This window comes from Macaca nemestrina, chromosome 9, assembly GCF_043159975.1.
Source record: "Macaca nemestrina isolate mMacNem1 chromosome 9, mMacNem.hap1, whole genome shotgun sequence".
Lineage (NCBI taxonomy): Eukaryota > Metazoa > Chordata > Mammalia > Primates > Cercopithecidae > Macaca > Macaca nemestrina.
The window spans coordinates 74,283,577-74,297,922 of record NC_092133.1 but is presented as its reverse complement, the minus strand read 5'-3'; the positions used below and the strand labels follow the sequence as shown (position 1 = coordinate 74,297,922).

The 14,346-nt window shown below is 51.5% G+C and overlaps 1 protein-coding gene and 1 pseudogene across 3 annotated transcripts in view; one reads left to right on the top strand and one right to left on the bottom strand.

Annotated features, from left to right (window-relative positions):
* LOC105466219 (histone H2A.Z pseudogene) overlaps positions 1-8,421 on the bottom strand; it is a 28,990-nt pseudogene extending 20,569 nt beyond the window's left edge.
* Positions 1-14,346, top strand: part of LOC105465968 (discs large MAGUK scaffold protein 5) — a 149,067-nt gene that overhangs the window by 5,327 nt on the left and 129,394 nt on the right. Inside the window, exon 1 of one of the 3 annotated variants that reach the window (XM_011714643.2) lies at positions 9,137-9,681. The exons of 1 other annotated variant lie outside the window; for it this stretch is intronic. In XM_011714643.2, the coding sequence (XP_011712945.2) occupies positions 9,378-9,681 (304 nt within the window). In that variant the 5' untranslated portion in view covers positions 9,137-9,377. Of the gene's footprint in view, positions 1-9,136; positions 9,682-14,346 lie in introns of those variants that run through there. One more of the 3 variants, XM_011714644.3, reaches the window with a different exon arrangement.

Here is a 14,346-nt window from a genome sequence, read left to right as displayed (position 1 = left end):
ACTGGTGGAATAATGGATTCTGCCATAGATAACTTCTCCAAAAGCAAAGCCTGGTGGAAGGGTAGATTTCCATTCTTCCTATCACAGGGTGTTTTTGAGTGCCTAGGGCAGTGTCCTAGGCAGTATCTAGGCAGGTAGGTACAGAGGGTACAATAATAAGTCGATGTCCCTTCTGCTCCCACAGAGCTCTTAGCTCACTGGGGATTGTTAGTCTTCTAATGCCATAACAAAATCCCACCAACTTAGAGCCTTAGAACAGCACCCATTTAAGGCCAGGTGTGGTGGCTCACGCCTGTAATCCCAGCACTTTGGGAGGCCGAGGCCAGTGGATCAGGAGGTCAGGAGATCAAGACCATCCTGGCTAACACGGTGAAACCCTGTCTCTACTAAAAATACAAAAAATTAGCCAGGCATGGTAGTGGCCGCCTATACTCCTAGCTACTTGGAAGCCTGAGGCAGGAGAATGGCATGAACCCGGGAGGCAGAGCTTGCAGTGAGCCTAGATCAGGCCACTGCACTCCAGCCTGGGCGACAGAGTGAGACTCCGTCTCAAAACACAAACAAACAAAAAACCAGAACATTTAGTATTTCACAGCTCTGTAGATCACAGGTCCAGGTCAGCTTGGCAGGTTTCTCTGCTCAGGCTTTCATAGGGCTGATATCAAGGTAGTAGCTGCTGGGATCTTACCCAGGGCTCTGGGAAGAATCCACTTCCAAGCTCATTCAGTTGTTGCCAGAATCCAGTTCCTTGTGATTGTAAGAGTGAGGTTCCTGGCTCCTTGCTGGCTGTCAGCTGGGGACCACTCTTAGCTCCTTGCACGTGGGCCCCTCCATCTCAGAGCCAAGAGTGACCAGTCAGATCCTTCTCATGCTTGGAATCTCTCACTTCCCTTTCTACTGCCTCCAGGTGGAGGAAATTCTCTGCTTTTAAGAGCTCACATGATCAGATTAGATTGTGCCTGCCTGGATACTTGAGGATACTCTCCCTATTTTATTTTATTTATTTTTTCTTTTTTTTTCTTTCTTTTTTTGAGATGGAGTTTCACTCTTATTGCCCAGGCTGGAGAACAATGGCGTGATCTTGGCTCACTGCAACCTCCACCTCCCAGGTTCAAGTGATTCTCCTGCCTCAGCCTCCCAAGTAGCTGGGATTACAGGCATGCACCACCATACTCGGATAATTTTGTAATTTTAGTAGAGACGGGGGTTTCTCCATGTTGCCCAGGCTGGTCTCAAACTCCTGACCTCAGGTGATCCACCCACCTCGGCCTCCCAAAGTGCTGGGATTACAGGTGTGAGCCACCATGCCCAGCCTACTTGCCCTTTTTTATTTTATTTTATTTTATTTTATTTTATTTTATTTTATTTTATTTTATTTTTATTTTTATTTTTATTTTCTTGGAGACAGAGTCTCGCTCTGTCACCCAGGCTGGAGTGCAGTGGTACGATCTCAGCTCACTGCAACCTCTGCCTCCCAGGTTCAAGCAATTCTCCTGCGTCAGCCTCCCAAGTAGCTGGGATTACAGGCACGTGCCACCACGCCCAGCTAATTTTTGTGTTTTTAGTAGAGATGGGGTTTCACCACGTTGGCCAGGCTGGTCTTGAACTCCTGACCTCAGGTGATCCACCTACTTCAGCCTCCCAAAGTGCTAGGATTACAGGCGTGAGCCACCGAGCCCGACCTACTCTCCCTATTTTAAAGTCCAGAACTTTAATAACATCTGTTAAGTCCCTGTAGCCATATAACAAAACATCTTCACAGGTTCCAGGGACTGGAGCATGGTTGCCTTTTGGGAGCTTGGAAGGGGAGATATTCTGTTTATCACAGGAATATAGAAAACAAACATAATTTTTTTTTTTCTTTTAAGACAGAGTCTCACTTTGTCGCCCGGGCTGGAGTGCAGTGACATAATTTCTCCTCACTGCAACCTCCTCCCCTCAGGTTCAAGCAATTCTCCTGCCTCAGCCTCCCAAGTAGCTGGGATTACGCTGATAAACCGGGCACAGTGGCTCACACCTGTAATCCCAGCACTTTTGGGAGGCTGAGGTGGGTGGATCACCTGAAGTCAGGAGTTTGAGACTAGCTGGCCAACAGGGTGAAACCCCACCTGTACTAAAAAAACAAAAATTAGCTGAGTGTGGTGGTGGGCACCTGTAATCCCAGGTACTTGGAAGGCTGAGGTAGGAAGCAGGAGAATCGCTTGAACCCAGGAGGCGGAGGTTGCAGTGAGCTGAGATGGCGCCATTGCACTCCAGCCTGTGGAACAAGAGCGAGACTCCATTTCAAAAAAAACCAAAAAACCAAAAATTAAAAAAAAAAAAAAACCCGCTGATAAACCTTAATAAATGGAGTAAAAAGTTGCAATGAGAGCATGTAGCAGAGATACCAAACCCTTTTCAAGGAGATTGGTAAGGCATGTATGGCTTCCTAAAGCAGGTTAACGTCTAAGCTGAAATGTGAAGAATGGGCTCAAAGAGTTAATGCTCCCAGACAGCACTGTGCTTGCAGAAGGCTTGAGGGGCTGTGCCCTCAGGGCTATATTTGCCTCGGTGCCATCAGTTTAGATCTGAATTTCTGAGCAAGGGTATCTTTTTTCTTTTTCATTACCCAAAGAAAATATTTTAGAGGCAGAGCCTCACTGTGTTACCCCATTTGGCCTCGAACTTGGGTTCAAGTAATCCTCCTTAGTCACCTGAGCAGCTGGGAAGAGCAGTGTGGCCTGGTAGGCCAAGTTTGTCAGCAGGTCAAAGCAAGACAGGGTGGAGCTCCTGGTGCTTAGCATCCCAGCAGTGGCCACTCCACAGTGGGCAGAGTTCATGGTCCATGCATGAAGTTCCCAACCTGCCACCCCTTTCCTGCGGCACCAGGGAGAATTTGTGACCTTCTCTCATTTGGCTTCTGATGCTTCTCTTTTTTAATTTTTTATAGACACTGGTCTCACTATGTTGCTCAGGCTGGTCTCAAACTTCTGGGCTCAAGCAATCCCGCCTCAGCCTTCCAAAGTGCTGGGATTACAGGTGTGAGCCATGGCGCCCAGCCACTTCTCCTTTTTGAGGCGCTTTCCTTCCCCATCTTCCCATTTTTAGTTGATATTATTTTGAAGTAGGGCCTCAATGCAAAGCTCTTTAGTTTATTCATTCATTCATACGTTCACCTGTTAATTAAAAAGACTATCTATTGAGCACCTACCACATGCCTGGTACAGTGCTATGGAGATACGGCAGAGAACAAGGTCCTGGGGGCCCCTGCCCTCGCTATCTGAAGACATGCTAAATGGAAATCTTTCAGCTAGAGTCCACAACCATTCATTCATGAAACTAAAAACATCTGTTCAAAACCTGTTGCTACATGCTGTGGAGCCTTTCTTCTCAGAGGGAAGCCAAAAGAACAGTGGTACTTACCATGGATTGAGCACTAGTTCCTTTGATACTATTATTGACATCCCTATTTCACACAGGTGGAAAGTGAGGCAATTGGAGGTTTACCCAACATTACTCAGCTCGTAAGTTGCCAAGCCGGCATTTCAATCAGGCATTCTGACCTACAGGAGTTGCCTGCTCTAACATTAGGGAGTTTATATGCCTGCCAGACACCAGGCATTGTGGAGGGCTTTGCATAAGTCCTAGCATTTAATTCTCCTAATAACCCTACCAAAGGGTGATATTTATTGCCACTTTAGAGATGCAGAAATTGATGCTCCAGGAAGTATAGTACCTAGCCCCAGGACACAGAGCCAGTGAGTGTCCGAGCTGGGCACTGAGCTCATTTCCGTCCAGCTCCCCTGCAGGAGGGAAGGAGCATGGGGACAGAAGAGGACTGAAGAGTCAACCCTAGAGAGAAAGGAGCCAGGCGGGAGGGAGAGGAAGGTAGGGCAACAAGATGTCCCCAGTGGATGAAGCCCAGCAGAGTTGACAGTAGAGGAGGTATGAAGGAAAGGCCTGGAGGTGGCATCAGGATGGGAGACAACAGTTTTCTATGGGGAGTTGTGCTCAAAAGCCTGATTATAGGCGGGGCATGGTGGCTCATGTCTGTAATCCCAGCACTTTGGGAGGCCAAGGCAGGAGGATAGCTTGAGGCCAGGAGTTTGAGCCTAGCCTGGGCAATATAACAAGACTGTCTCTACAAAAATAAAAATAGGCCAAGTGCGGTGGCTCACGCCTATATTCCAGCACTATGGGAGGCCGAGGCGGGTGGATCATGAGGTCAGGAGATTGAGACCATCCTGGCTAACATGGTGAAACCCCGTCTCTACTAAAAATACAAAAAATTAGCCAGGCGTGGTGGCAGGCGCCTGTTGTCCTAGCTACTTGGGAGACTGAGGCAGGAGAATGGTGTGAACCTGGGAGATGGAACTTGCAATGAGCTGAGATTGTGCAACTGCACTCCAGCCTGGGTGACAGAGCAAGACTCCGTCTCAAAATAAATAAATAAATAAAAATTAAAATTAAAAAATACCTAGGTATGATGATGGTGTCTGCAGTCTCAGCTACTTGGGAGGCTGAGGTGGGAGGATCACTTGAGGAGTTGGAGGCTGTAGTGAGGTATGATGGTGCCACTGCACTCCAGCCTGGGAGACAGAGTAAGAATCTATCTCTAAAAATAAATAAATAGGGCGGGGCACAGTGGCTTATGCCTGTAATCCAGCACTGTGGGAGGCCCAAGAGGTGGATCTCTTGAGGCTAGGAGTTCAAGACCAGCTTGGCCAACATGGTGAAACCACGTTTCTACTAAAAATACAAAAATTAAGGCCGGGAGTGGTGGCTCACACCTATAATCCCAGCACTTTGGGAGGCTAAGGAGGGCAGATCACCTGAGGTCGGGAGTTCAAGACCAGCCTGACCAACATGGAGAAACCCTATCTCTACTAAAATTACAAAATTAGCCGGGTATGGTGGCACATGCCTGTAATCCCAGCTACTGAGGAGGCTGAAGCAGGAGAATCGCTTGAACCTGGGAGGTGGAGGTTGCAGTGAGCCAAGATCATGCCATTGCACTCCAACCTGGGCAACAAGAGTGAAACTCCGTCTCAAAAAAAAAAAAAAAAAAAAAAAATGTAGCCAGGTGTGGTCATACACACCTGTAATCCCAGCTACTCAGGAGGCTGAGGCAGGAGAATCACTTGAGCCTGGGAGGCAGAGGTTGCAGTGAGCCCACTGCACTCCAGCCTGGGTGACAGAGCAAGACCCTGTCTCCAATAAATAAATAGGCTGGGTACAGTGGCTCATGCCTGTAATCCCAGTACTTTGGGAGGCCAAGGTGGGTGGATCACCTGAGGTCAGGAGTTCGAGACCAGCTTGGCCAACATGGCGAAACCCCGTCTCTACTAAAAATACAAAAATTAGCTGGGCACAGTGGCGTGCACCTGTAGTTCCAGCTACTCGGGAGGCTGAGGCAGGAGAATCGCTTGAACCCGGGAGGTGGAGGTTGCAGTGAGCTGAAATCACGCCACTGCACTCCAGCCTGGGTGACAAAGTGAGACTCTGTCTCCAGAAAAACAAATAAAATAAATTTAAAAAAGAGCAAACAAATGCAAGAATTAAAAAAAAAAAAATTAAAAAAAAAAGAAGCTGATTGTAAAGCACCAACCAAGCAGTAAGCAGTCTATGAGATGTGGAGGTCCCAATGTCAAGCAATGATTGTTTCTGCAGGAGACGTGAGAGGAAAGGGAGGACCCTTGAGAATGAGGAGACTCAAACCTGTTTTTGACAAATGAGAAGGGGCCCAAGCCAAAGCAGAAGCCGACTGTATGTGAGCGCATGTGTCGGGGGGAGGAGAGGGATACACAGATTATATCCAGAGCATGGAAGGGCTCTCCTCAAAGACGAGCAGCTCTCTTTTTCTAAGACTGGAAGAAAGTAGGAAAGGTGGGTAAATCTACAGAGATGTCCTTAGGCAGCAGCAGAGTGAAGTGATAGGGTGATTTGTAAAATAAAGAACCCAGTCTTTGTCCTTCTCACCTCCCCACTGTGATGATTCGAGTTTGAGTTTCTTAGGACTGCCATAACCAATGACCACAAACTGGGTGGCTTAAAACAAGAACCACTGACTCCACTGCAGTTGTTTTATTGGCTCACACTTCTGAAGGTCAGAAGTCTGAAATCCAGGTGTTGCAGGGTTGGTTTCTTCTGGAGGCTCTCAGGGAGAATCTGTGCCGGCGTCTCCCCTAGCTTCTGGTGGTGGCCACCCATTCTTCACATTCCTCGGCTTGTGGCCACATCATTTCAGTCTCTGATCCATCTTCACGTGGCATTTTCTCTGTGTCTCTGCATCCAAATTTCCCTATTCTAATAAGAACACCAGTCACCGGATGAGGACCTGCCCTAATCCAGTATGACCTCATGTGAACTTGATTACATCTGCAAAGACCCTATTCTAAATAAGTCACATTCACAGGTACTGGGAGTTAGGACCTGAACATATCTTTTAGGGGAACACAATTCAAGCCACTACAAGGGTGTGCCCCAGAAGGTATAAAATGCTGCAGAAGTACAAGGTCACACCAAGGTCACTGGCTAAAGGAATCCTAAAATTGGTCCAGGTGGTGACTAACATCTGTAATCCCAGAACTTTGGGGGACCAAGGTGGGAGGATAACTTGAGCCCAGGAGTTCAAGACCAGCCTGGACAATGTGGCAAGACCCTGTGTCTACAAAATATTAGAAAAATTAGCCAGGTGTGGTGTCAAGCACCTATGGTCCCAGCTACTTGGGAGGCTGAGGCAGGATAGTTGCCCGAGCCCAAGAAATTGAGGCTGCAGTGAGCTGTGTTTGCCTCATTGCAATCCAGCCTGGGTGAAAGAGAGAGACTCTGTCTTAAAAAATATGTTTTTTTTTTTGTTTGTTTGTTTTTTGAGATGGAGTCTTGCTCTGTCACCCAGGCTGGAGTGCAGTGGTGCAGTCTCAGCTCACTGCAACCTCCACCTCCCGAGTTCAAGCAATTCTCATGCCTCAGCCTCCCGAATAGCTGGGATTACAGGCATGCACCATCATGCCTGGTTAAATTTTTATATTTTTGGTAGAGACGGGGTTTTACCATGTTGGCCAGGCTGGTCTCCAACTCCTGAGCACAGGCAATCCGCCTACCTCAGCCTCCCAAAGTGCTGGGATTACAGGTGTGAGCCACTTCACCTGGCTAAAAAATATGCTTCTAATCATAAGCCAAATTAGTCCCCAACTTTTCCTCTTTTCCCCTTCCTCTACTTTCACCTTCCTTCCTTCACCTAGCTTTCTAGTTCATCCAGCTAAGAATACAAGTGCCAGGTGAAAGGTGCCTGAAAGGTGACTGCCTTGCAGATGATTTAAGCTCTGGAGTTGCCCAAAGGGAACTGGCAGCCAGAAAGAAGAACTGTATCTCAGGAGCAGGAGTGGGAGGGAAGAGTCAGGGAGCCTGTCTGGAACCCTGATACTGTGCAATGGCCAGCCTTCCACTCCCTTAAAACCTTGCTTAGCCATAGAGGGTCAGACTACCGGAGCAGGAAGGTATCTTTAAATAGTTCAGTTCTGCCATATTGGGGTCCATCTGGAGGCTTTAAAGAACTTGATAACTCTATGGACCTCTTCCCAGTAAAATACATAAATGTTCACAAAAAAGTTGAGATCATGTCAAAAGCTTCATTGACATCCTTAAGCTTATTCATGAAGCCAAGGCTAAGAACCCCTCATCTAATACATTCTCCCTCCACCATTTCTCCTGAGGACAAAACACATCGGCAAGGGTTATTGCTTTGTTCCACCTTGTGCAGCTGCTCAGAGGGGAGTCCAAATCCAAAGTGCAAATTCTGATACTCTTGTTCTTTCTACCATATAATGAGTTCGTTTCCATAAATAAAAACGACTTCTCCCCTTGAAGAAGCAGACTAAGAAGACGTTGCTTTTTGAGGGAAGAGGGGAGGCATGTGGCTGGGACTGGCAGTGTGGGTAGACAAAGTGGCCCCCACCCCCAGCGAGATCCACTCATTCCATCGCAGATGTTTGAAATGGACAGAGGAGCACTGCGGGGTCACTGAGCGCAGTCAGGGTTCTAGCTTTGAAGGACCTTGTCCTGCAGTCAGGGAGGTAAGCAGTATGTGTCCACAAACGGCTGGGCTGTCGTGGAACAGGAGACATTCTTGGGCTTTAAGGGGGACTGCAGACCCTTTCCAGGTCATCAAAGGAAGCAAGGTAGTCCGCTGATTTGTCTCCCTCTGAGACATTTAGGGGGAGAGCGCCCCACTTGCCAGAAAGACCAAGGACTGCACCGCAGATGCCCACCTTTCTCTTCCTCATCCAGCGACACACCCTCCTGCCAACATCCCAACTCCTTTAGACTCTGGGAGCAGCTCTTCTCAAATGCTGGCGCGGGGAACAGCCTATTTACCGCAGTTGAGGCGATTTTATTGGGAAATTCTCCACTTAGGTGCTCCTTGGAGAGGAAAAGCCTCATGGATTCGGCGGAGGTGGTAATCTGGAGATGTCCAAATTTAGGGGAAACCTTCCCCACCATTCGTCTCCAGGCTTTAATTTGGAGTTCTCAGTTTAGGACCCACTGGATTGGGGGCAAGATTTGTATGAGGGGGTCTCCAGCAGCTTGTGGGCTGGCCGCGTGCCCGGCCTGACTCCGCGTCCCCCACCTCCGGCTGCGCCTGGGCCTCGGGGGACCGGGAACCAGCCGGCGCCGCGTCCCCGCCTAGCGGGCGGGCCGGGGGCGGGGACCCCTCCCCTCCGCCCGTCCCCCCCTCCGCCCGTCCCCTCCTCCGCTGCTGCCACCTCCCGGAGGGACGGCCTGGGGAGGGGAGAGAGGAGGGACCGGCCGGCGGCGGCGGGGCTGGGGCTATGGCGGAGCGGACGGCGGCTGCGGGGCCCCGGTGAGCCGGACCGGGGTGCACGGGGGCCGAGGCAGCCTCCGAGCCGGGTCGGAGCCGTCGGGGGCCCGGGGAACACTGCCCAGGCGACTTTCTCCCGGGAGTTGTAGTCTCGCTCCGGGGGCGGCGCGCGGCCCGGCTTTCGGGGCGAGTTTTCTCGCGGGGCGGGCGGCGCGCGCGGAGGCTGAGGGGGAGGGGGAGCATGCCCGGCTGGAGCCCGGCCTCGGGGCGCGCCCCGGCCGCCGTCCCCACCTCCGCCTCCTCCTTCTCCTCCTGCGTCTCCTCCTCCTCCTCTTCCAGTCCCGCCGCCGCGGCAGCCAACATGGCTGCGCTCCGGAGCCCGGGAGGCGGCCGCTGCTGAGCGCCGCCCGCCGCCCCGGGCCCCCAGCCCGCCCAGGCCCCGGCCCCAGCCCATGGCTCCCGCCGCCTCGCGGCTCCCGGCGCGCTAGGGCTGCTGCCGAGGCGCTCGCCCGCCCGCCCGCCGGCCTCGGGGGGCCCGGGAGGCGTCCGGCGGGGCGGGGCGGCGCAGCCCGCCACCATGGAGCCCCAGCGCCGGGAGCTGCTCGCCCAGTGTCAGCAGAGCCTGGCCCAGGCCATGACGGAGGTGGAAGCCGTGCTCGGGCTGCTCGAGGCCGCGGGAGCGCTCAGTCCCGGCGAGCGGCGGCAGCTGGACGAGGAGGCGGGAGGCGCCAAGGCGGAGCTGCTGCTCAAGCTGCTCCTGGCCAAGGAGCGGGACCACTTCCAGGACCTGCGGGCGGCGCTGGAGAAGACGCAGCCTCACCTGCTGCCCATTCTCTACCTGAACGGCGTCGTCGGGCCGCCGCAGCCCGCGGAAGGAGCGGGTGAGTGGCAGACCCTCGGCCCCCGCCTCTGGGACGCGCCCTCCGCTTCTCCCTCCTGCTGGCGGAGGGGGACCTCGCCGGGGCCGCCGCTCCACCTGGCGATGGCCTTGGTGGACTCGTTCCTCTAGCCCAGCTGGGGAGGTGGCGGTGCGCGGACCCCAAAGTCCCGCCGCCTCCCCAAGTCCCGCCGTTCGCTGTGAACAATGCCCCCAGCTGAAGGCCTTCACCCTCAGGTGCCTCGGCGGCAGGGTCCCCGGGGGCCACCAGGTCCAGTAGCGGGTAGGGGGTACCTCGAAAGATGTTCATCAGTCCCTTTTGTGAGGCTCCTAACCACCCGCTAGTCTTTTGGGACCCTGTGCTAGCCTTTAACCAAGGATAACGTCTAAAAGAATGGGACCTGGGCCAGGACCCATACTCTTAAATTTTGGTGCCTGCCATCCTGTGCCGGGGCCACCGCTGCCTTTTCATTTTCTGGCTGTCCCAGCTCCCTTTCCTCTGCTCAGAGCCCAGTCTCGCCCGGACTTGTGGCTGATTGTGCACAATGCCTGCCTGGGTTTCTTTGGAAACTGTGGGCCCTGAAAAGTTGGGGAAGTTGCATTGCACCATGGGAAAATCCTAGTAGTGGCTGTTGGGGCTAAGTTCCCTCCCTGAGAGCACCGAGCTGCTTAAGGAGGAAGGCTGGTGACTGGTTCCCTTGGGGGTGCCTTTTGGAACCCCTGTGTCCTTGGTCTTGGGGATGACTGATTTGTAAGTGTGTGTTTCGGGGCAAGAACGGATACTGGCGGGAGTTTCTGACAAGTGGTAGGCTTGTCCTGGTCTGGTCGCGGAGTGTGGAGCCAGCCTTTCAGACAAGGCAGCTGGAGGAAGAAGGCATGGCACTGAGGGAGGAAGAGAACAAGCATTTATTGGGCATCTATTATTGTGGCAGGCACTCTGCCTTGTCACGTTCAGTTGTCGTTGCCACTATGTGAGCTTTCTGTTATTCTTTGCCAGAGAGACAACTCTGACTTGGAGTGGTTAAAATGCCCAGAAAGTATTGGGGACCAGGAATTTTGAATTATAACCTATTGTTTGAACTTGTTCAGAGCCAGGAAACAAAGTGCCATCTTTCTAGGTCTTGTCCTTGTTTTAACAGTGAATCGATAGGTACAGTAAAAATAAATAAAGATATATGTATAAAAGAAAAACAAGTGAACCGAGAGGGCTGAGAAATTGCCCTTAGCAACTTGAAGGTCAAAGGCTGATGGGACCCGTTTATTTGGCTGTTAAAAGCTCCACTTATTAAGGGAATGATTTTATAAGCCGTTCCTGGTAACAGCTCTCTTATATTGGCCATCTTAACCTCACTTTTTATAGCTGCAGGAAACTGGCAGAGAGCTAAACTGCTGGCCACACAGCAGGTCATTTCATTGGTGGTCCTCCTGTCTCCACTTTGAGCTTCTGACTTGCATCTCTGTCCGTCAAACCTCCGTTCTTTCCCCCCAGTTGTGGTCATGTCAGAGTTGCTGGGCAAACCTAATCCTTTCCTGGGATAGTGCTTTGGGAGATGCTAGGAAGGGACTGTCAGATGTGGCCATGAGGACAAGGACAGAGGGGATCCCAACAAAGTAATTTTTTTTTAAAAATTGTATCTGTGTATCTAATCTATCTCTGAAGGAAGAAGTTAAGATCTGTTTCTGGAAGTCTTTCCTAGGAAGCACAGAAGTTAAGAGTACAGGCTAGAAGTCTGCGTTTGGAAGCATGTGAATCAATGCTCACCTTAATCTCTGAGAATAGATTGATTGATGGATCAATTGCCATTAATTAGGTCTCATCCTTTCCGTGCCTGGTGGAGAATGTGGGGCCTCATGGGGCTGAAGTTCCAGGAGCTAGTTGTGACCTCTAAGGAAGGCAGAGATTAGGGTTTGGATTTTATCCCCTTAGGCATTGATTTCAGACCCCAGTTTTACCACAATGCAGAGTTCTGTGACTTTGGAGAGGGTCATGAAATCCTTAGAAAAATAATTTTCAAGGAGAAGTTAAGTTCATTTTATTTAATACATTAAAAAAAAGTTGGCTGGATGTGGTGGCTCATGCCTGTAATCCCAGCACTTTGGGAGGCTGAGGCAGGCAGATCACTTAAGGCCAGGAGTTCGAGACCAGCCTGGCCAACATGGTGAAACCCCGTTTGTACTAAAAATACAAAAATTAGCTGGGCGTGGTGGCGGGCGCCTGTAGTCCCAGCTACTTGGGAGGCTGAAGCAGGAGAATCACTTGACTCTGGGAAGTGGAGGTTGCAGTGAGCCGACATGGTGCCACTGTATTCCAGCCTGGGTGACAGAGCAAGACTCCGTCTCAAGAAAAAGAAAGAAAAAAGTTAGGACAGCATTTGGTATGGCAAGATGCCACCTGAAGCCCCTGGGGGAGAGGGTGACATGGTGTGTCAGCAAACAGTGGCGTGTTGGGGGCTTTTTTTTTTTTTTTTTTTGAGACAGGGTCTCACTGTGGCACCCAGGCTGGAGTGCAGTGGCACAGTCTCGGCTCACTGCAGCCTCCACCTCCCAGTCTCAAGCCATCCTCCTGCCTCAGCCCCCCCAAGTAGCTGGGACCACAGGAACATGCCACCACACCAGCTAATTTTTGTATATTTTGCAGAGATGGGGTTTCTCCATGTTGTCCAGGATGGTCTTGAACTCCTGAGTTCAAGCGATCTGCTTGCCTCTGCCTCCCAAAAGTGTTGGGACTACAGGAGTGAGCCACTGCCCCTGGGGTGGGGGTGGGGGGGGCTCCTTTGTGAAGGGTGAATTGCTGTGTTACAGGTCTCCAGTTTTTCGCTTTTTTTTCTTTTAGCTAGGAAGTGTTTCTTATGGTCAAAGCTCAGTGCATGAGAGTGGCTCTGGCTGAAGGAATGGAAGTCTTCTTCCTTGAGGAGTCATAGTCAGGAAAATCCAGCACTTGGTCCTGCCTCCTTCCACTCCTGAGTGATTTCCACTCTGTGCTCTGGGCGGCAGCTCTGGGTGTGAATTGGCCTCAGTTTGAGGCCATTGCGGAGCCTGAGAGAGGAACCAGCTGGCTCCCTAGGATCCTTAGCATCAATGGGTGCTGCTTTGGCACCGTCTCTCTGGAGCTTCCTTGATGGACACCTTGTGTGGGCTCCTGGTCCAGAGTGCCCATCCCCCACTGGCACTTGGGTGCTGAGGGAGTCTGCATTGGCAGCAGCCTACCACGTGGGGCCTGGAACTGGAAGGAAACTGGGGAGGACACATGCCTGGGTGCTGGTGGGCAGGTGAGCAAACCCAACCCATCGGGGCAACTCTTGCTGAGTTAGATCCCCAAACATTCATAACCCACCATGCTCAGGTCTGGGGGTGTGGAGCAACTAGGAGGCACACAGTGTTGTGGTCAGGATTTTGTGTCCTATCTTCATATCTCATTGACTCCGTGGCAGCCCCAGGGAGATGAGTGGTGTCTTATGATCTTCATGTCATTTAGTTCCAGGGCCCTGTCTGTAAGGAAGAAGTCACAGTGCAGAAAAGTGCCGGAGTCAAGGCCAAGCCCAGTGCTCCTGATTCCTTGTCTAGGGGTGGTTTTTCCTGTTCCCTGGTTAGGCCTTCCCACTACAACTTCAGGACATTTCCAGTCACTGGGGGACTCTGAAATTACGTAGCTTTGTCTTGTCCTGGATTTGATATGTAGATCTGTAGGGAACAAGTGAACACCTTTGCCCCAGCTGGTGGTAGGGGGAGGACAGAATTGTTTACTTCTGAGTGGCTCAATTGGGTCTCTTGTTTTTCCCAGTAACCGAGTCTGGCGTGGTCACTTGGAGCCCCATGCAGTCCGTTGTTTTTTCTCTTTGATTCAGGGAAACACCTGGGTTTTTTCCCTTGAGGATTCTCAACTCCATGCCCCTGGAGTGAGCCTCAGTATCTTCATCTGTAAGATGGGCTAATGGTGCTACACTGCCTGCCTCTGTCACCAGGTGGGGCTGGGGTATAGATAGGGGCCGGGGTACACAGGATGTAATTCTAGCCCGTAGCTTGCCACCTTGTTGGGGGAATGGGACACTCATGAGAGTGACATTATGAGACAGATCAACTGATACAGATGCACAAATAGGCTTTTTCTTGTATTAAAAACTCAATATGCTACATACTTTCCCCAGATACTCTCATTCACCTCTAGTGGCTTTCATTACCATCTAAATGTGGGACTCCTCAAGTCATTCCCACCAGGCCTCTCTTGGGAGGCAGAAATGGCAGAACTCGGTGAGTGCCCGCTGGACCTCTCCCGTGCTCAGTGCCTAATGTTTCCTTATCGTTCCCACTCCCCACACCTCCCGTGCCTCCTCTTTACTTTCTTAGTGAACTGACTCACTTGCTTCATCAAACTTAAGAGAGTGGAGCCCGCAGCATCTGCTGCAGAAGCTGAGGAGAGCTTCGCGAATGTGCTGGGACTTGGTGTTGAAGCGAAGCTCTGAATGCCTGGAGGGATGGAGGGAGGACGTGTGGGCAGCAGAGGCTGAGCTGTAGAGAGGAGCCGTGTGTTTACCCAGCCTGAGCAGAGCAGGGCATTGGCCTTGGCTCTGGGTGGAACGGAGATGGGGATGCAGAGGTAATCTGGAGGACCTTGATGGCTAGGCTGAGGGGGGGTTTGAATTTAGGCATTGTACACTGTCAGAAGTTAGAG